This window comes from Ambystoma mexicanum, chromosome 9 (genome assembly GCF_040938575.1).
Source record: "Ambystoma mexicanum isolate Mex_15411 chromosome 9, UKY_AmexF1_1, whole genome shotgun sequence".
Taxonomy (NCBI): domain Eukaryota; kingdom Metazoa; phylum Chordata; class Amphibia; order Caudata; family Ambystomatidae; genus Ambystoma; species Ambystoma mexicanum.
Window position 1 is genome coordinate 632128442 of NC_090931.1, and position 21540 is coordinate 632149981.

At 45.2% G+C, this 21540-nt stretch overlaps 1 protein-coding gene across 2 annotated transcripts in view; it reads left to right on the forward strand.

Moving 5' to 3' along the window:
• BLTP2 (bridge-like lipid transfer protein family member 2) overlaps positions 1-21540 on the forward strand; it is a 1026973-nt gene that overhangs the window by 892202 nt on the left and 113231 nt on the right. For both annotated transcript variants that reach the window (XM_069615333.1, XM_069615334.1), the window contains one exon: positions 17248-17383. In XM_069615333.1, the coding sequence (XP_069471434.1) occupies positions 17248-17383 (136 nt within the window). The remainder of the gene's footprint in view (positions 1-17247; positions 17384-21540) is intronic.

Genomic DNA, 21540 nt, shown 5'->3' on the forward strand with positions numbered 1-21540 from the left:
GGCCCTCCAAATCCACCCGATACCAGTCTTCCTATACCTGCGTCTGAAAGGCGTCATATCCAGAAAGGAATGGAAGGCCACCACACAGAGAGAACTAAGCCCTTAGAGACGATCCTGGATACAACTACCACCTCCAAAGGCCTCATAGCGCGAATGTACATGGCTTTAATTATCAAAGAAGACTCACCAAACCATCGTCTCAAAGCAAGATGGGAACGAGACTTCGCCAGAGAGTTTGACCAGCAGGCCTGGGATAAAATATGTGAGACGCCATCCAAACTATCAATCGCGGCCCAGTGTAAATTACACGCCATAAAATTGCTACACAGATGGCAGTACGATCCACACAGGCTGTCCAAAATGTTCCAGACCTCCAGCCCGAGATGCTGGCGACAATGTGGTATCAATGCAGATTACTGGCACATGTGGTGGGCCTGTCCCAAGGTCCGCATTTATTGGCAAGAGGTCCTGGGATGGATCAAACAGCTGGACGGCATAGAGAGGGAAATGTCACCCCTCCTGATTTTATTAGGCCTCAAAGAAGAAGATGACGAAATGATCAGAGTAAAAGGTCTGATATCCCCCCTGTTACTCGCGGCAACAGCTGCTCTCGTAATAAAATGGAAAGCCCCACGCCTACCTGATAAAGAGGATTGGATACGGATCGCCACAAACATCTATACTATTGAAAAAATAACGGCCATACTACATGACAAAGCCGCACGACAAGAAGAAGCCTGGTGCGATTTCACTGCACAATACATCTCACGTTCAACCATGGAAGATTCGACACAGCGAGAAAACTAGCACCTAACCCATGCCACCACGGGCGGAAAAACTGAAAGTCCCTTTGCCAGTAGCCCTTGCCTGTCACAGACCATATTGGAGATCTATGACCTTAGGACGATTCAAGTTGAGCGTCACGCAGCCTACTACGATCCAAAATGTCAGTGCCCCGAAGGAAGAGGACTCAAGAGTTGGGGGGGTGGGGTGAGGGGATTGGGGCTTTTCTTTTCTTTTATTTTTCCTCTTTGTTTTCTTTTTCCTTTGCCCCTTCCTGGAATAATGAACGTTAATGTTGATAAATGTTGTTAAGGTGGATTGGAATACTATAGTGAAATAGCTCTCAATGCATAACATGTACCCACCTGTGTGTTCACACTCAATGTTAAAATTAATAAAAAGCACGTTTCAAAAAAAAAAAATATGAATTAAGGAAACCTCCATAAAACAGTACTTCTTCATGACATCGCTTTTGGGCTACTGGGCAGTTGGCACAGTAATGGCTAAGGAGAGCAAATGCTTGCGGCCTTGGGCACTTAGTCGTCATTAGCCATAATACCAGGTTCAGTTATCAAAATATTGTTTGGCAACAGCCATGCCCTGAGAATGAAACGCACAGTCCCATATACCAAATGGGGGAGCAAACATTCTCTTAAGTACCTGGTGGCAAAAATGACATGTCGAATACCTGCATTATTCAGAATAGTTTGCAGGTACATACCCCTCAAACTATGGGCCTCATCACGAGTCTGGCGGTAACCCTTAAATGCGGCGGTAGCACTATTACCGCTGCATTTAAGGGTCCGCCAGATCATGGCCTTGGCAGATTTGCCCCTAGCTCTGGGCTGGGGGGAAATCCGCAGCAAATTTGCCGATTTTCGGTGCTATTACCGCCAGTGGGAAATCTGCCGGCGGTAATAGCGCGAATTTTCCCCATTGGGCCCAATGGGGAATGAGGAATTCCCAAATGGGCCCAATGGGGAATGGGCACTAACCGTTCCGCCAAACCTGTGATCCGGCGCTAATAGCGCCGGGCGGTTTGGCGGTAGGGCTAATAGCGCCGGCGTTACCGCAGAACTCGTGATGAGGCCCTATGAGTTTTTTTGTAAATTAATAAAAATAGTGCGTAATGCTTTCTGGATGAGAACCACACATTGGGCAGAGGTCAGAGTACCTCCCCTGCCCTCTCTTAGTCATACAGGCAACTGGTAAGACTCTAGGCCTAAATTGAGCCTAGAGAGATTTCTTCCTTGGCGAGAGAATAGTGTCCAGATAAACATTAAACCCTAGTTCCACTGTTGTTTCTAGGTATTCCACGCCAAATTCCAACTCTGTGGCATCAGCTATCAGTTCTTCGAGCATTAGCCTATTTGCCTTAGTTTTCAAGGTATTCTGATCCCATAAATGGGGTACCTGGGGCTTATTCCAGAGATCTGACATATCCAGTTGAAAAGGCATGTCTTCACATGTACAAGCCACTTTAGGCTTTTCCCCACTTCCAAATTCATGACATGGGACAGGGCATTCCTATATTTCTCCAGCCCCTCTCCATTCCAGACCCTGGCCCATAACATGATAGGATTGAATGAAATCCGCACTGAGACTCTGATATTGACAAGTTCTAGATGGACCAGCGCCGATGGGGCTGACATAAGCATAAGCAACAATTTCTTCAGGAATGTATTCTCACATATGGACAAATCAAAAGTGTTAGCATGGCCCCACAATTCTGAGCCGTATGTGGGCGCCAGTTTGTGGAGTCATTCCAAAGCTGAGGACATTGCATCTCTGCCGTGTTTGGCATAGAAAGACAGAATTCCACCAAAATATTTTGTTAGAGAGTGCTGATTTAATAACCTGTGGCTCCCAGCTACCGGAGTCCTCAAACTTCACTCCGAGATAATCAAAATCAGTGCCTAGTTCAATCAGGGAATCACGTACACTCAATCTTAATGATCTCTTTTTGGTACGAGGTGGCCTGAAGACCATCACTTTGCTTTTTATGATGTTTAAGGATAACTGCAACTCAGCACATTTATTATCAAAAATGGTCAGAGCGAGCTTCAGACCCTGGGCTGTAGTCGACAGGAGGACTGTGTCAACGGCATAACAAAGTGCAGGGTATTTATCCATCCTGGGACAGTCCTGGCGCCCACTTGTCAATGCATCAATGATTTCTTGTATGTAGAAATTGAATTAAATGGAGGCCAGTGACCAGCTCTGCCTTACTCAACATTTACCCAAAAGTCTTGGGTTTGCTCACCCCCGGGCCCAAATCTAACAGTGGCTGTGTTGGCAGAATATAATGAGCGTATGATGGCCACCAGATGGAGCAGGGCACAACGTTTCAACAGAATGTTCCACAGGAGTTCTTGTGAAATGGTGTCAAAAGCCGTTTTCAAATCCAGGCAGACCATGTAGAGGTACATATATTTTAAGATGGTATGTTTAGCTATGATCAGAGAAAAGATTAAACCATGATCTATCCAAACCCGGCCTACAAGTGACTAACCACATTTTCACGATCTGCCCACTCCTGAAGGAGTTTAAGAATAAGTTTCCGAAAGAGCTTACCGACACCGTGCAGAAGGGAAATGGGACGGCAGTTAGCTGGAGAATCTTTACCACCCTTTTTGTAGATGGGAACAATTGTCGCCCTGCACCAGGAGGCTGGAATCTCACCAGTACGCAAGATAGCATTAAACAGCCTACACAGCATTGAGGCCCAAATCACTACCTCATCTTTGAAAAGTTCTACCAGGATCAGACCAGGGGCTGTTGCCTTTGAATTATTTAGGGTGTTAAGTGCTGCCACCACCTCCCCAACAGAGAATGAAAAGATAGCTGGGGATAATGTTCTGTAAACTTCCGAGCTAGGGGCAAGTTGAATTTCATCTTGGTAGAGATTTGAGAAGTGGGATCGCCATTTGGTTTCACCAATGTTACATTGTAAATCTCTGTACCCATTCAAATTCTTGTCAGTAACCAGCTTCCAGAAGGAGCAAGCATCCCTTGATTGCAAAGCGCCATATAACCTACCCCATTGGTCAGATGCAAACTCTGCCATTACATTTTCTTCCTAAATTTGCATCAGCCTTCAGTACTTGGTGACTCCATTTTCCATCCCTAGAGATTTTAACCCCCAAAACTCTTGACCTCTTCAATTGGAGCCCCATTTATATCCACAACCATATTGGTCTGAGGCCCTCGGCACTTGCCACACTCATATTTTGTTTTGGAGGGATTCACCTCCAAACCCTTAACTTGACAAAAATCAACAAAGTGTGCTACCTGTTTCTTAGATATAAGAACAATGTCATCAGCAAAGAACAGAATCCCTACTCTTTCACCAGCCAGCACAGAGGTGTCCGAAGTGGCCATTGGAAAATCTTCAAAAACACCATAAAAAAATACATGAAAAAGCAATGGTGCCAACCTGCAATCTTGCTGAACTCCCTTTGTTACTCCAAAATTGCTTGTAGTCTCACCCCCGGCCCCCATCTGACCCTCAGTACAGAGTCTGCATACAAATCCATAATTGCCTTCAATATATTTGAAGGGACCCCTTAGTCCTGCAGCGTTGTCCACAGTGCTAAACATGGAATGCTGTTGCAGGCAGCCTTTAGATCAACAAACCAAAAAATACAGGCTGTCCCCAGATAATTTGACATATTTATCATGGAATAAATTTAATCTCAGAATCTGCTCAAGTGTGCTTACAAAACCAACTTGAAAGTTTCTCATTGCTTCCTGCTCAAGGACCCAATCTTCCAGTCTTGCTTGCAAAATGTTCCCATAGATTTGACTGCTAACACAAAGTAGAGAAATTGATCGCAACTTTCAAGGCACCCCTTGGTTGCCTTTTTTAAATATTGGCACGATTTCTGCAAGACTCAATAAGGTTGGTTCCGAGCCAGTTCTTAAAACGGTGTTAAACAATTTATGCAAGAAAGGTACCCAAACCTCTGGTTTATCTGTATACAGCCATGTGATCTGGCACTGGTGCTTTTCCTTTTACCTGAGATGCCACAGCCAAAGCTACCTCTTCGAGACTCATCTCGAGCAGTGGTACAAGCAATCTCCCTTGATCATCATGAAAGTGCAGCACTACCTGACCATCAAAATTATGTATTCCAATGCCAGGCAATAAGTAACTGGGTTGATTTTCTGGAGTACACGTAAGGGACCAAAAATACCTGGGAGACAACTTGGAGGGCACCACATATTTAGGAAGATACCTGGAGGACAACCCAGACGCAGTCGTTGATATTCAGATCCATATCTGGACCCCGCCTCCTGTCAGCAGCTGTCTTGTACTGGGATTGAACCTGGAAAAAGGCATCTTTAGCCTCATTGTGCACCTGCTGTAGAGCATCAAATCACTGATCAACCAATGGTACAGGAGTCTCTGCCATGGCATGAGCTGGAAATGCTCTGGGATGGAATACAAAGGAACAGAAAAAACTAGACCTGTGGCATGAAGCATGCTCTGATATATTGTAAGCAAAATCTACTTTAGTCTGGCGGGAAACCCAATTTTCCTGTGTTGCGGAGGCAAAACTCTGAAGGTATTGTTCTAGTACATGGTCAAGGCATTCTGTCTGTCCATTAGATTGCTGATGATACCCCGAAGAAAGCAAACAGTCTATGTTGAGGATGCTGCACAAGAGTTTTCAAAATGTGGATATATGAGGTCCTCGATCTGAAATTATAGACATAGGCAGGCCATACAGGTGGAAGGCATCCTTCAAAGACTTGAGCCCTTTCTGAGGCCGTAGGTAGCTTAGGTAAGGCAGACAAAAGCGCTAGTTTAGAGAAACGGTTCACTGTGACCATGATGGTGGTCATACCAGCTGAAGAAGGCAATTCAACGAAGTCCGTAGCTATGGATTCCCAAGGTGTGGATGGTACTGAAAGTGGCATTAAAATCAGAAAGGCATTACCGTATTTAGCTTGCATGCTGATCGGACAGGCCGACACAGAATCTTACATATCTCTGTACCATGTAGAACATAAGAAGTATCAGGCAAGCGTCTTATTTGTAGAATTTACCCCCCATGACCTGCAGTCAAGGCATTGTGGCATAAACGAAGTGCTGGTTCCTGAACAGTTGGCGTAGGAAGAAATAGGCAACCTTGCCTAAAATAGGTATCCTTGTTTCTTCGTTAGTTGATGGGTCTGCAGGATGGAGGAATCGTTATTATTCTCCCATTGCTGGGTATCCAAGTGAACTCGTTCCAAAAAGGGGTTGATTGTGAAAATGGAAGTCTTGTCGGTAAGCATGCGTTCGGGCTATGGCCCTCGTGAAAACAATACACCTGTTTTCCTTGACAAGGCATCAGTAACAATATTCTTGGATCACGGAAGGTATGTCAGGAAGAAATCGTACTCGGCAAAAAAGTACGCCCACTGGGCTTGTCCACTGTTTCTATACTCCATTGTTTGCAAGGCCTGAAGATTTTTATGATCAGTCTGGAATTTCCCAGGAAACCTTGCACCAAGTAATAAATGTCGCCATGCCCGACGAGCATATTTGAGGGCCAATAATTCTCTTTCCAAGACTAATATGTCCCATTGTTCATAAGCATGTGAGATAAGTAAGCGATGGACTGTTCCAAACCGTCAATTTGTTCCTGCAGTACTGCCTCGATTGCTGTCTCAGACGCATCAATCTCGATGACAAAGGGACCATCGGTGGTATGGTGGCACAAGATGGATACTTGGGTGAAGACAGTCTTCAGATTAGTGAATGCCAGATCAACTTTCAGAGCTCAGGAAAAGGCAACACCCTTCCTTAAGAGATGAGTTCCTGGCTGGACTCGCGTAGAAGCATTTTAGATGAATTTCCTATGTAATTTGCCAGTCCTGGGAACTGCTAGATTTCTTTGATGGTTGTGGGTACTGGCCAATAACTGATTGCCTTGATTTTCAGTGAATCCATCGCTATACCTTCTTGGGATAGAATGTACCCCAAGTAGGAGATGGAAGAGGCCACAAAGGTTCACTTCTCCAGTTTGGCATAAAGCTTGTTCTTTCGGAGTCGACAAAGGACTTCAACCACGTGTCCCTCATGTTCTTCTAGATTTTGAGAGTAAAAGAGTATGTCATCCAGGTAATCAATTACTGTGCAACACAGTAGGTCACTGCATACGTTGCCGAAATCGCTGAAAAACAGCGGGGGCATTAGCCAGGTTGAGCGACATTACTTTGTATTCAAATAAACCAAAGGCGGTCCAAAAGGCAATTTTCCACTAGTCTCATGCTTTTTTGTGGATCAAATGGTACGCTCCCCTAAAGTCCAGTTTGGTGAAGATTTCCGCTCTAGGGACAGCTTCGAAAACAAATCCGAGATTAGGGGAACATGTTACTTATACTTTATTTGGATCGTATTAAGTCTGCGGAAGTCCAGACAGGGGTGAAGCTCTTTTGTGTCCTTCTTTGGTACAAAAAAAAAGGAAAGCATACTCTGTGGCTTTAGACTCTTGGATGGTTCAATTCTTAAGGGTTTTCTGCGTCTTTTTCAAAGGGTATACATCCTACCAAACGGGATTCAGGAGTCCGGTAGTCGATCAATACAACACTCATCGACTATGGGGAGGTAATTCATGATCATTTGAATAATCAAACATGTTGATGGATCCAGATGACCATGAATTACCTCCCCATAGTCAATGAGTGTTGTATTGATCGACTACCAGACTCCTCTATCCCGTTTGGTATGATGTATACCCTATGAGAGTATGAGAACCATTGAGATATATGGTTCAGATTTCCTATAGTTTGATTCAATATGTCACACTTCTTGTTGGATGAAGCAAGGTACGGCAAACACTGTTCCATACATGTCTTGGATACGAAGAGCATGGTTCTGACCTTCCAATTTATTTATGGATAATGGGCCTTTAGCCAGGGGAGGCCCAATATTACTGGCAAAATGAGTTGTCTGCATGAGAACAACCTTTCTTTATTCTGAGAAATGGCCATGAGGATTTCTATGATTTTGTATTTGATGTGTCCCGATATCAAAGGCCGCCTGTCAACGCCCTTGGCGGGTTGTTGCACAGCTCTTTCCACAGTAGGTATCGGCTGTTGTCTGTCTTGGTTTTGATCCATAAACAATTCCATAGCCCCCCAAACTACCAGGGCCAAAAAATAATGGTCGCATCAGAAGAGTAAGGAATCGTAAGATGCACAGTTATAACAAATGAGGCGGTATTTGAAGTGGAAGGTTGCATAATCATAGGAATTTTGGGGCAGCTTTAATTCTCATAGTCCCTTGCCCCAAGCAGGAGATTGTTTCCCGATCTTCTTCCTGGAGCTACTGGACATTTTCGTACCATGTGGCCCTTGGTCCCACAATACCTACACCATCCCTGTGCTCGCCGACGTCTTCATTCTTCTTCTGACAAAGCGCCTCTGGCTTCTCCAATTTGCATAGGCTCAGGTGGTTCTTCTGTTGGATTACTTCGACCCAAGGGCAGTGGTCGAAGTGTACGAAAAGTAGTGGAACTATGTTCCCTGCTGGCCTGGCCCCGCTCCCCACAAACCCCATCGTCACACCCCCTCCGACACACAATCCAAACCCCCAAACAAACATTCCTGCTCTTTATTGGAATGTTCAGTGCATTGCACTGAAGTGCAAGCTTCAACTTCTTCCTATACTTTTATTTTAAAACAAAACCATTCCAGAACGGTTTATTTTTAAAATAAAAGTATAGGAACAGTGAAACTTAAAAATAAAAAGTATAGGAGCACCACTCCCGCCCACTTCGACCTCTGCCCAAGGGATCATTGGATTGAACATGGTGCAATGCAAGCTGACCGACACTTTCTCTTCTACAAGGTAAGTCCAAAAGAGATTCTTGTACAGATGACATATTTTCTGGTCTATCAAACATACCCCTGAAGGCGGTAACAAAGGTGGTGAGGTCCTCCAAAATGGAGCTATTTGCTGTAACATGAGGAGTAACCAAATATTGATCGCTTCCTGTCAAATGCGTCACAAGGAATCCGACAGTGGCTCGGTCGGTCAGAAATAGATGACAGCGAAAGGCAGATAGGGTGGCACACTGGTCCAGAAACTCTCTAAATTTCTTCAGAGAGCCATTGTACTGAGAAATGCTCATACCTCTTCCCGGGGTGTCCAGGGGAAGGGACTCTTGCAGCTACACCCTGGTGAAAGTACGAATTTCCAATCTTAGAGCTTGCACTTCAGATGACAAGTCTTGGACTGCATCAGTTAATTCTTGCATCCACTCCATTACAAATTTTGGCGTCACTGTCGGGTGACGGATTTACCAAATCTCTATGGCATCAGTGTGTTTAGAAGAGAAATGGGGTGTCCCTGTAAAACACCAGCCTGTGCTCTGTGAATGGAAATAGAGGCTCCAGGTGAGCCCCAAAGGTGAAGACCTGTCTGGAGGGAGAAAAAAACTCTGTGGGGGGACCTCCTACAAGGACAATGTCCAAGAGTCCTTGATGGTGCTACAGGTCCCAGAAGCAGGGAGCCAGATAATCATACAGGCAAGGCAGGCTATGGAGTAAGAAGGCAGAGAAGGCAGCAAGGACCAGGGCAAGGAAGACAAGGTGGAGGAAGACAAAAGGAACCAGAATGAGGGCAGAGCAACAGGAACAATGGGGCACAATGGGCTGAATGTGTCTCTCCTCAGGCAGAAACCTGGAGCTTTGTGACACGCTGTCCTCTGGTCTTTTTAGGACGTGGCGGGTGGCCATGATGAAAAAGACTAGTCTGCGGAATGCGGTTACTTGGAAGACTGCATAACCTCCAACGGGGCCATATGAGGCTCCGGTCACGAAGGAACGTGGCACCTAAGCCAATATTGGTGTTTGGTATTTAGTGAGTTTACTTACCTAAATGTTTATTGACTTTTGAATCCTAACCACTGGCATAGTTTAATCATTTAGTAAACCTACCTGAAATGTAGAACTTTGGAACTGATGAGTTTGGGGGTACCAAACCATCATAGGGCTGGACTTACTAAGTGTTAGAGAAAGTGTTCTATGGTTACTCTAAAGTGTCTTTTACTGTACTTAATGCTCCTGCGTACTTACCTGCATTACACTGGTTATTATATCATAGTCTTTCTTTCTTCTCCTATGGGTGAATGTATATGTCTGTTGTATAGGAAGTGTGTGATAATAGTTGCACAGTGTGTATTTTAATGGCCTATTTTAAATAATTGTTTATACTTGCCTGTCTAACTGGAATTATTGTTGGTGTTCTGTGTGGACTCATTGTAGCCATAGACCACTCTCACAGCACTCGTGATTCTAAGCCTTGCTGCTCTGCTACCTTACTTTGATTAGGTTCAGCTAGACTTGTGTCTTTCTAATAGGTTGACCTTTCAAAATACATCCCCATGGTTGATGTTGGAAATCCATATGAATAGGTTCTGCCCCTGGGATGGCCCACAGCAATGCCGTGGGATTTGGAAATGCCCCATGACTCCCCTTGTGCTGTTTATCATCTGTCACATCGGGTCCTGCATTCCAGCTTCTTCCTTGGTGAAGAGAATTGGGATGTGTCTCTTCAGAGTTCCGTGTGATAATGTCGGCTGGAAAAAGTCGCTAGGTAAGTGACTTTTTTGTTCATGCACCGTTTATCGAATCTTTGGATGTCACAACTCCCCGAGGGGAGAGCTTTCCCATGCGGCCAGGTAAGTGAGGCTACTAGTGATGAGGACGACCATCTAACGTACGGCCCTTATGAGAACATCACACCCCCACATACTCTAGCCTCTCCTTCCTCTGCTAACCTCTTTGTAGATAGTAGACCCATATACTGTTGTAAGGCAGAGTACTGGGACAACGAAGAGGAACAAAAGGAACCTAAGTAATCCATGTACTGGGACGAGTTGGCCCCTGCAGAGCAATAAAGATAATACATGTGAAAGAAATGAAGGACTTAAACAATGGGCCCAGACACAGCTGGCAACATTGTGTAAAAAGCGACAATGCCGACCCTCAACAAGGTAAAGGTTGAGATGAGAGAACCAGAGGGGACACGGGCCAGCTTACCAAGAGGGTGCATGCAGTTATCCCTTGGCCCCTTTGCAACCATAACACTTGGGTGGCAAGGCACGGTTAAAAAGCCTACAACCTTCTTTCTCCTCCTCATTGCTTTGGTGGTACGAAGCCGTTGATCACCAGGGAAGGGTCAAGGACCCTGAGTACCATAAAGAGGACTTGAGAGGGAGAGTCCCTCACAGCAGTGGCAGGGATAAACCCACTAAACGAGATAAGTCATCTTCCTTGTGGAAGTACTTGGCAGGGAAGTAAACCAAGTGGACCAGGTCAAAGAAGAACCCTGTCCAGACCCTCCTAACACTCAGAGTAGGTGTTGTAGGTGTGAAGCCTAAGGAGAAGGAAGACCAGGGAAATGGAAACATACCCCTGGTTGTAAGTAACTGATAATAGGATACCGTAGAAGGGAGTCATTGTCTTGGTAACCCGGGCCGGTAAGAAGGTCCGGGGAAGGGAGCCATTCCCCCTGACTACATGTGCTGATACAGGAAACGATAAGATACCAGGAGAAGGGAGTAATTCTCCTGGCACCGGCAGGAAGGTGCACAAGGCCTGGGGAAGGGAGCCATTCCCCTGGGCTATTGATCAGGCGAAAGGAGACTTTCTCCTGACCCACCAAGAAAATATTGTGTGGAACTTTGCGAACATGGGAAGGGAGCCAGTCCCCCTGACAACGTGTGAGACGCGAGTGTGGTATGGTTTGAACTGTTTCAACTACCTAGGAACCATAACCCAGGAAACGGGAGTTATTCTCCTGGCGCCAGAACTGCCTTATTCTTTAGTTTGGATGGTGGACACTTTTTGAGTTGACAAGACATCCTGACAGACACTTTATCTTAGGTTGAGGTAGGGACAACCCCTGCTCCTAAGAATAGGGATAGACAGGTTTTCTCTTTCTTTCTTCTTTAATAAAAGTCTTTAGCCCCAAACATGCTGCCTTTGTGTCAGTCTCCTTCTGCACCCTTAAAATCCCTAAAAGCTTTCCCCCATACATTCTAGGACAGGTATAGTTTCCGATTATATACTCCAGTCATACAATATTTGGGGAAAGTGCTTGATTTTCTTTGGAGTGCAAATTTTGAGAAATGTTGTCCCTGGAGGCCATTTCACAGGCAACTTTATCACTGTACATCCTCTTCAGTCCTGGAGAGGGAACGACAGAGGATGTCGGTGAGGGTCTGTCTGGAAGAAGCACTGGTGTAGTATCAGCGATAGGGAGGCCTGGGTTGGATACCAGGATGTCACCTTTGAGCTTCTTTCTGCAGACTTAGTGAGAGGGATAGGATAATCAATAGAATAGCAGTTAGAGAAGATAGGGGAGACAGAGAGTACCATAGGGGGTGCAGGTTGGAGAGTAAGGAGTAAGGGGGGCAGCCCAAGCTGGAGGGGTTCGGGTCACATGCTAGGGGCAAACAGGAGGGAGGCACACAAGGGTGTCAACACAAGAGGGGCTGCAATAAGTGCAAAGAACAAGAACACCAAGGCCTTGTGAGGTCCTGGCATACATGGAGGGAACAGTGCGCGCAAAATGTACACTACAAAGGAACTGAAGGCGTGAGATTGCAAGTACAGTACCGAATACACAGCTGGGGGTCAAAAAGGGATCCTAAAGAGGAAAAAGAGAAATGCAAGCAATGCAGCACGTAGACAATACAGTGGAAATCAAGGCGTGAGAATGCAAGTACTGTACAGAATATACAGCTGGTGGTCAAAAGGGGTCCTAGAGATGAAGAAGAGAAATGCAAGCAATGCAGCACATAGACAATGCAGTAGTAACCCAACAAAGCAAAACACTGGTAGTCCAAGAAAACCTGGAAATAAGAGGAATGCAGGCAATGCAATGGGAGACAATACAGTAGTGAAATGCAAAACAGTGGACTGAAACAATACAATGGTCACAGGCCGTAGGGCGTAGGATGCGAGGCACAGGCATGGAACAATGCACTTGGCGCAGCTCGGGGGAGCCTGGAGAGGAAGGAGAGGAGGGAAAGGGTGTGGGGAGCAACGCTAAGAAGGATGCGCTAGGCCAGGGGAGCAGGTATAGTTATGTGGGAGCAGCGCCGGGACAAGTTGTGTGGGGAGCAACGCAGAGAGGGTTGTGCTAGGCCAGGGGAGCAGTGATAATTGCGTGGGAGCAGCGCTAAGGGGGATGCGCAGGCCAGGGGAGCCGGGTACAGGTTACGTGGGGCTGCAGGCACGAGGACAGGGGGTGACTGGGTGTAAGTTGCGAGGGAATGCACGTGGCACGCAATGCAGGGGGAGTGGGGTCTAGGTTGCGAGGGGAGCGTGCGTGGGAAGGGGAGAAGGGCACAACGCGTGGAGGGTAGTAGCATGGAACAAATTTGAGGGGGGACAACGCATATGCAAGAGGGAGAATGGGACAGGCGCGCAAGGTCAGGGGGCTGCGTGGAGTGAAGCAATGTTAGTAACCCTCCCCGCAACTTCTTGCCTTGCGGCCGCAGATGAAGATTGAAATTGACTGCGCTCACAATCTGCGTTGCTCAAAATCGCACACAAGGATCGCAAAAAGGAGGGGGTGTGGGTATCCTGGTAGGGACAGCATTCAGGAGGACGGAAGTCCAGATCAAGAGAGGGCTTGGGGGTGGGTTCTTGGGGATCAAGGGCCTCTACTAGGGAGATAGGGTCACGTTGGCCACTCTATATGCACCCAATGTAGGGCTGTTGAGTTTCCTACGCCAAATCTTCAGAATTTTGGATGGCTGGGGGTAATGATCCTGGGGGGGTGACTTCAGTCCAATGGTAGACCCAGCATTGGATTGTTAGTCGACAAAGGGGAGCGGACTGAGGGTGGCAGGCAAGAAGAATATTGCCTTTCAGAATCTCCGGCAGGACTATTATTGGGTGGACGTCTGGCTCAGTCACAGTCCAGGGCCTGGGGGCTATGCATTCTTCTCTTGCCCGCATCAGTCCTACACAAGGATAGATTTGTTACTGGTCCCACAAGAAAAAGTGGGAGCAGTGAAGGGACCTAAAGTTGACGTTGTAACATGGTCAGCCCACGAGCTGGCGGTGGCGGACTGGAGGTTGGTGAAACCGTCCATGTGACAACCACGCTGGAGGTGCAGTGACATGCTGGTAAGAGAGCAGGCGTTCCGCGACTTCCTGGCAAAGGGGATGGGGGGAGGGCGTATTTTGAAACCAATGATAACTGGGAGGTATGTATGGCTATGGTATGGGAGGCAGCGAAGGCTATGTTCAGAGAACTGCTCTTTGCAGAAGGGGCGAGGAAGGAAAGGGAAAGGGGGTTGATTGAGGCTAAACTCTGCGAAGACTTGAAAGCTTTAAGAGCCCAGCAGATCCAGAAGGATGCCGATAGGGAGAGGCTCCTCGCACGACAAAGGTACTACGAAAAAGGAGATGTGGCGGGCACGTTCCTGGCAAACAGAGTGAGGGGGTGCAGGGCGGAGAGGAGAGTGGATAAGATGCGAGGGGCCGATGGGGTCGTGGTAGGGAAAGGTAAAGATATCCCGGCCCGGTTTGCATAATAGTATCAATACTTATATGCCAGGCTGGAGGAGTCAACAAGGGAAGAGATGCATAGTTATCTAGATGGTGCGATATGATATGATAGTTTATTTATATAGCGCCAATACACAATGTGTTTCAAAGCGCTTCAAGGCAATGGAGGGAACAAGGGAAAATACAATGACATTCTTACAGGCCATGAACATTAAGGATGTGAAATTAACTATCGTACTCGGCCTGGCGACATTTCAGATAGTGCAAGAGCTAAGACATAGATAAGGAAGTAAGGGGGACAGTGGGAAGGAAATGGAAACAGACAGGCGACTACCGTACTAGGCCTGATGACATTTCTGGTAGAGCCAGAGAAAAACAAAAGGTGAGGGAGAGGGGTGCAGAAAGGGAGGGGGGGAACAAAACAAGCGACTATCGTACTAGGCCTGACGACATTTCAGATAGTGATGGAGGGGGGGTGAATAAGGGGCGGGAGGAGGGGACAGACAAGGTTGCTATCATTCTACTTCCAAGGACAATTCTGATAGACTAAGTGCATAGAAGAAAGTAAGTGGACGGGAGGAGAGAACAATAGAGTAAGCAGTCGAAAGAGTGGAGAAGCAAGGGGGAGAGCGAATACAATTGCAGAAGTCAGTAGTAACACAAATGTTGCATGTTGCAATCCAGGATACAAGATGGAAGATGGGAACAGCATGATTCAGGGCCACCATGAGTACTACCCTCGTGCCATAAGACGCCATCTTCCCGAATTTCAGCTTCCTATCTTCAAGGAAACCTGTTCTAGAGCAGCTCCTGTGACTGCCATCTGCAAATGTTGATAGTCACTGGAACTTTCCTTCCTCCATCCAGTGAAGTATCCTAAGAAGACCTGTATCGTTTAACTCCTGGGCACTTCTCACTGGCTCAAAGGAAGAGGATCAAGCTCCCAGCGACCCCCAGATGATCTATAACAACATCTCGCAAAATCTGAGACCAGAGGGTGGGAGGGTACATAAGCATCGATGTGCCTATCCCCACTTACCTCCATAGGATAACATTGGGAACAAGTCTCCTTCTAAACTCCACTCATCTTTGGTCGTCGAATCTGGGTCGGGTATTCTGCCCCTGAGTAAACCTTGGTTTTGGAAGAAAGGATACAACTTACCCATCCTTGAGTAGATGATTGTAGAACTTTTAAATAATTTGATAATAATTGCCACAACAAGCCCATTGCATCCTTTATAAAGAGAACTCATACTTGTGAGAAACCTTGTGTTGGACCCTGTGACTTTTGGACATAAGGCCCCATTCATCTTAGTGTTTGAACTTCTAAAGTTAGGATATTCTACTTGTGACTGGTTACCATCATACTGCTGCATCTGCATTACTTACCTGCATTGTTTGAGTTATTTAAGTATATTAAGTGAACATACTGGTGATTGTGTATACTTTTATATTATAGAGTATTGTGTGAAATTGCTACCTGATGGTTTAATTTCTTGTGTGTTCTAAACCCCTAAATAAATAAGTTTTTATAACTGACTGTGTAAATTCAATTATTGTTTATTGTATTGTGTGCCCTCATTGAAAGCCCTTAACCCCACTCATGCTCTCCTAAGACTAAGCCTTGACTGTTCATCCACGCACCTTGATTGGGTTTTGGCTAACCTCTCATAGCTCCCTGTTCATCAAAACTAGTGTGGCCTTCTAAAATCTGTCACCCAGGCCAGATTCTAGAAATCCATCTTAACACTGTAAAACCAGGATCCTGACTTGGGTAGGAGTGGTCGCCTGTCGTCCTGTGTCTCTGGCTTTTAGTTTAACAGCTTCAGCCTGACACCAACTACAGAATCGACCATCAGGCTCCAATGCATATTGCAAACCTGGGAGGAGAACTCGCCAGTGTCTCCTAGCAACACAAGAACATTGCCAAGAAAGCTACGAACACCAGAGAATTGTTTTATGGACTGAAACGGCCAGAAGAACTGAGAGACATTTTTGTAGAAAATTCTTTGTTTTGAGACACTGAGCACATAACCCGATATTTGTTTAATGTTATCTTAAGCCATCAGGAAGGACAAGGCACTAACAAGAACTGAAAAAGCTTTTTACTGTGGACCTTTTACAAGAAGTCTTCCAGAGAGCCCCTTACATAAACTTTAATGCACGACCATTTTGACCACGTTAGAGAAAGAATTGCTCTAGCTTGTCCTTACGTAACGTAATAAAGAGGTGGTGGGAAACAAATGCCATTCTGGCCGCTCAGAGATCCTTATGCTCTTTATGACAATCTGTGGGGGTGAAGATTAAAAAGGGAGGTTGGCCATTTTGCAATCAGGCAATGATGGCAGATGCACCATGGCCTTATTCCATGATGGCTGCCTGATTCTGCCATGGCCAACTCCAACGAATGTCACTGCTGAGCCTGTGTATGTTGTAAGACATGGCTGACCTGCACCCGCCAGTTCCTCTTGCTTGTGGATTGCAAGCACAAGCTATTGTCCTTTGTGCCCTAAATGGGTTTCACTACACTTTCCTCTGCTCTCGAGGTCTCAATACTAGTCCTAACATAGAGACTGGAAATGGGGTAGGGGCCTGAGGTATCTGTCGAATACCACCTCCACGGTCAACATTACATAGTGGGTGGCTTGGCCCAGACCCCATGGTCTCTCTAATCCCATTTTCGAAACCGCCTGCATGGGACATTTGCAGTACAGAGTTGACAGATTGAAAGTTGACAATGGGGGCGAGGGGTAGCATTGCTCCAGGGATGGAACTCTTTGCCCACTAGTCTCTTTGAAGTAGCTACAGAGATGGATCTTTGCAACTGCTTGTAAAGCTGAGCATAGGGATAGTGTTGCCATTAGTTGATTCAGGGCCCAGGAATAGCTCAAAACACAATGTTGGTCAGTGGACGCTCTGATGTGTTTCTCTTCTTTCCAGGTAAATGTGGTACCGCTGACCATTCAGCTCACGCTCCAATTCTTCCACAGGATGATGGGTTTTTTCTTTCCAGGCCGGAATGTGGAAGAGGAGGATGTTGGTGATGAAGAGGACAAATCCAAGCTAGTCACAACTGGTTAGTATTGAGATAACACCTACATTTATCACTGCGGTAGTTGACCCCATCAGTGTAGGGAGAGAGAGAGATAGACAAACACAGACAAACAAATTGAAGGATTAACGAGACGGACACAGGCAGACAACCACTTGCATGCACACATGAGTGGGCAACACGTGGTGTGTGAAGTGGCTTCTGAGAGCCCTGTGGGACTGGGCTCGAGAGCGAATGTGCTCCAGGTGTCCTAGTGCATGTTGATTTACGTGGGACTGTGATCCAATTAAATCAGTGCTGTGGGGGGAGCAGGAAGGTGCTAAAGTCAACCCTGTATATAATTGGGCCTTATTGAATCCCTAAATCCACAATAAATTTGAGAAAATATACTTACAATGCATTTAAGTGGCGAGTTGCCTATTTTTCAATACCTTTTCTCAAAACCTAATTAAATGTCACTATTAAATGAGCTGGGCCTTATCCCGGAAGAAATGTATTGGAATTCTTTATTCTATGAAGCAGGGAATAGATGGAGCTGTTTGTACATGATCCTGATGTCATGTCTGCATTTGCCAAAAAGGTACTAGGCTGTGCAGGATGCCTGCACTGACACTATTGTCTTTTCAAATCCAGAGTGGTCAAGGTACAATACAAAGGTCTCTTGCATGTGGTTTCCCTATTCTTTGTGTTGGTAAGCTTTTCTTTGTGCCATAGTAGAGGGCAAGCTAATATCCAAGTTTGTATTCTGTGTTGTTCATGAGTTTGAAGAGAAAAATCTGATCTAATTTGAGGTGTGTGACACAGTGGAATAACAACAGAAGAAAACGTGAGGCTCATTTCAGGCTTTCATAGAAAACATAGGCAGGGTTGGAGTATGGATAGGTCCCCTTAAAAGAGAATGAGCATTCAGGTTAGACAACAGAAGTGTATGGAAGGTTCATAAAGTCAGGAGCTAGTCTCCTGATAGGACTGTTTCAAGTCAGTGGTATCTGGTACACCTCCTGATCACAGCTGGTGTACATCTGCCTTCCTTGACTTTGTTCTCTTGCTACCAGATGGCAGTCGGTTTCATCCTCATCTGCCCTGGGTCTATTTTCAAGCCATTGTCATTATAGCATCCCTGCAAGGGCAGTCTCTCATGAGCAGATCTGATCACTGGAATGGTGCTTCTGACACTGTTCTCCCTTGTGGTTTGGACTCAAAGGAGCCTCGCACAGGCGTATTATGCTTTTCACTGAAGCTCAACTATCTGGTCTCGGGTGCCCATGGAGCCTCCAGATTTAACAGTCAATGGCTGATGACTACTTGTCGAGCCTTTTTTGTATCCTTTGAGGCTTGCCATTTCCATCAGAACCAGAGTATGGCTCCCTGCTAGTCTAGTACGCTCTCGTGATCTCATTCTTTCTCTTGAGGGCAAGTGCTCTTCTGTGTTGGGCCTGCCAATGGTTACATGTATTTCCATCGAAAAATGTACATCGAGGTGATGCTACATCAAATCTTTTTTAGTGAAAGATGTTTCAATGAATTTCCATACATAAAGTGGAAAGTGTTTATACATCGAAACCCTTTCATCGAAAAGAGTTTTGTTATATAAACACTTCATTTTTCGAATGGAAAATCGCAGAAACATGCATAACGTTATAATGTTACAGGGGCTGTCCAGTAATGAAGTCGATTGTAAAAAGTAACAATCTAATCTAGCACTGGACAGTTCCCTCTAACTTGTGTCGTGTCAGCGAGTCTACTTGAGTTTATTTTATTTTTAATGGGGGTCACCCCCCTAATAAAATAAAAGTCCCCAGTCCTGAAATTACTCGCTAATAATACACAAGTCAAAGGGAGCTGTCCAGTGCTGAAATCGATTCCATGCAGTTACAATGGGGGTCATTACAAGGTAGGCGGTAAGGGGTTAACGGCGCCGGTAAAGGTGCCGGAGCCGTCAACCCCTTACTACCTCATTACGAGTCTCCTCACAGGACCCGCTAAGGATGCCTGGTTTTACCAGGTGCCCTTAGCGGGTCCTGCAAGCAGACCAGGGTGCTAACAACAGGCCCGTTATTAATGGGCCCGTTGTTAGCACCCTCCCTATTCCCATTGAGCCCTATGGGGGCTCGAATGGGGATGGGTTCCTTGAATGAGGAATTACCAGGCCCTCCAAGGTCAGAATGGGCCGTTAATTCCTCATTCAAGGAACCCGGACCCAGTACACGGTAAGGGGGTAGCCATGCCGCTAACAGCGGCATGGTTACCTCCTACCTTGTAATGACCCCAATGTATTTCAGCACTGGACAACTTGCTCTAACTTGTGTAGTGTTTTAAAATTGAACCCTTTCCCTCAGCCAAACATCCCTACATGTATTTTCGAGAAAAAATATTCTTTGAAAGATTTTTTCAATGAAATAATCTTTCAAGTACCCGGGGACTAGGTGGTACTAGTCCCCTCAAACACTGTGTTTCAGCTCTAAGTGCTCATTTAGTACAGCTGTGTTCCGGTTCTAGGTGTTTTTTTCCCCCACAACTAAAAAACTCATACTACATGAACTCTGAACTAAACACAACCATACCTCTCAGTGATCCCCAACGTGTAGCTCGGGAGCAACATGTTGCTCGCGGAGCCTTAAATTGTTGCTCGCCAGTTGCTCTAGGCCATGGTGTTCAGGTGCTTAAGGGATGAGACCTCAGTAGTAGTATAGCCAGGATAAAGTCCTGGACTGTGCGAGAATGTTGGCAAATGGGCCTGCAATGTAGATGCAAGATTTGAGTTTTTGCCACTATGCACATTATTTTTCAGTACATGCCGTTACTTATTATAGTAGTATCATTGTTAAAACCCTGTCATCTTCAGATATTTTGCCAAGCTGCCAAATGTGTTAATGAGCAAAATAATTGAACCATGTTCCCATGTTTGTGTCCTGGAGAAAATTGTCATATTTTGTTCCTTTGTACAGTTAGTAGCAGGATAATCGACATATAATTGGCATGCATGCTCAACTTCCCTTTATTAAATAATTTGTGAAGGCCCTGCTTTTTGAACAAGTGTTTGTGTTTGATTCCACCATGCACTAAAGTTATCTGAAATATTACTTTTAGTGTCACCTCCATTTATTATTAAATACTTTCTTAGTGGAAAAATTGTCACAGTTTGATACTCTGTCCATCTGGCATGCGGATAATAGGCAGATAAGGGAAATGCACGCCACATTTTTCATAATTAATTTGTCATATATTAAAATCCAATTAAGTTACTGTTAATAAGTTTAAATTAACAAGACAATTAATTCATCCAGAAACCTAGTCAACACCACCACACACCTCTATGAAGTGGTTGTCAAATGCTCAATGTTTTGGCCAATGTTTGCTACCAAGTATTGTGTAAAACTCCTTTTGGACAGAGAAAAGAGGCTTCAAATCCTACAAAAAATTATGTTTTATTCCTAACCACTTTTTCACCAATGTAATAAGCCCCATGTGCTTTAAAATACACAATTTGCCATTACATGCCAACATAATTCTTAGGAGGTAACCTCCAAAGCCGCAATGTAGTGATCTGTAAAGCCCATCATGTAATGACCAATTACTCAATTAATATTTAATCATATTTCTCCATTAAGTTAGCAACATTTAAAAACATGTACCATATTTTTTATAAACTTCACATCGAACAGGCCCAAAATAAAACAGCAGCTTTAATATATTCAAGCTATATATAAAAACCTGAAACTTACAATTAATTATATAAAACATAGCTTCAATGCATGCCCAGGCTTATGCCAAACACTGAAACAATGACAAATTAACAGAAATTGAACCAAATCTCAATTGACCCGCATTTTGCAGGCTCACTTTGTGCTTCCTCATGCACAGCTTCTTCATTTATTGAGGGTTGGTAAATTTAAACGTAACTTTCAGCATCGGCCTCCTGCATTCTGGGATCTTATTTCACAGATTTCACCTGGCCGTCTTCTATGAGGGCAGCTTATGTATATTTTGGACATGTACCTCTCGCCCCATCAGACAAGCTCTTGCTTTAAAAGCTATTTTGAGTTGACTTAATGTGCCAAATTTGATTATATCCCACCCCCTATACAAATGGACGGTGCGTTAAAATCCTCCATAGTATAAGAATTCTTCTTTATCAGGGTAGGCTGCAATCACACACTGAAATTCACTTTATGATTTGC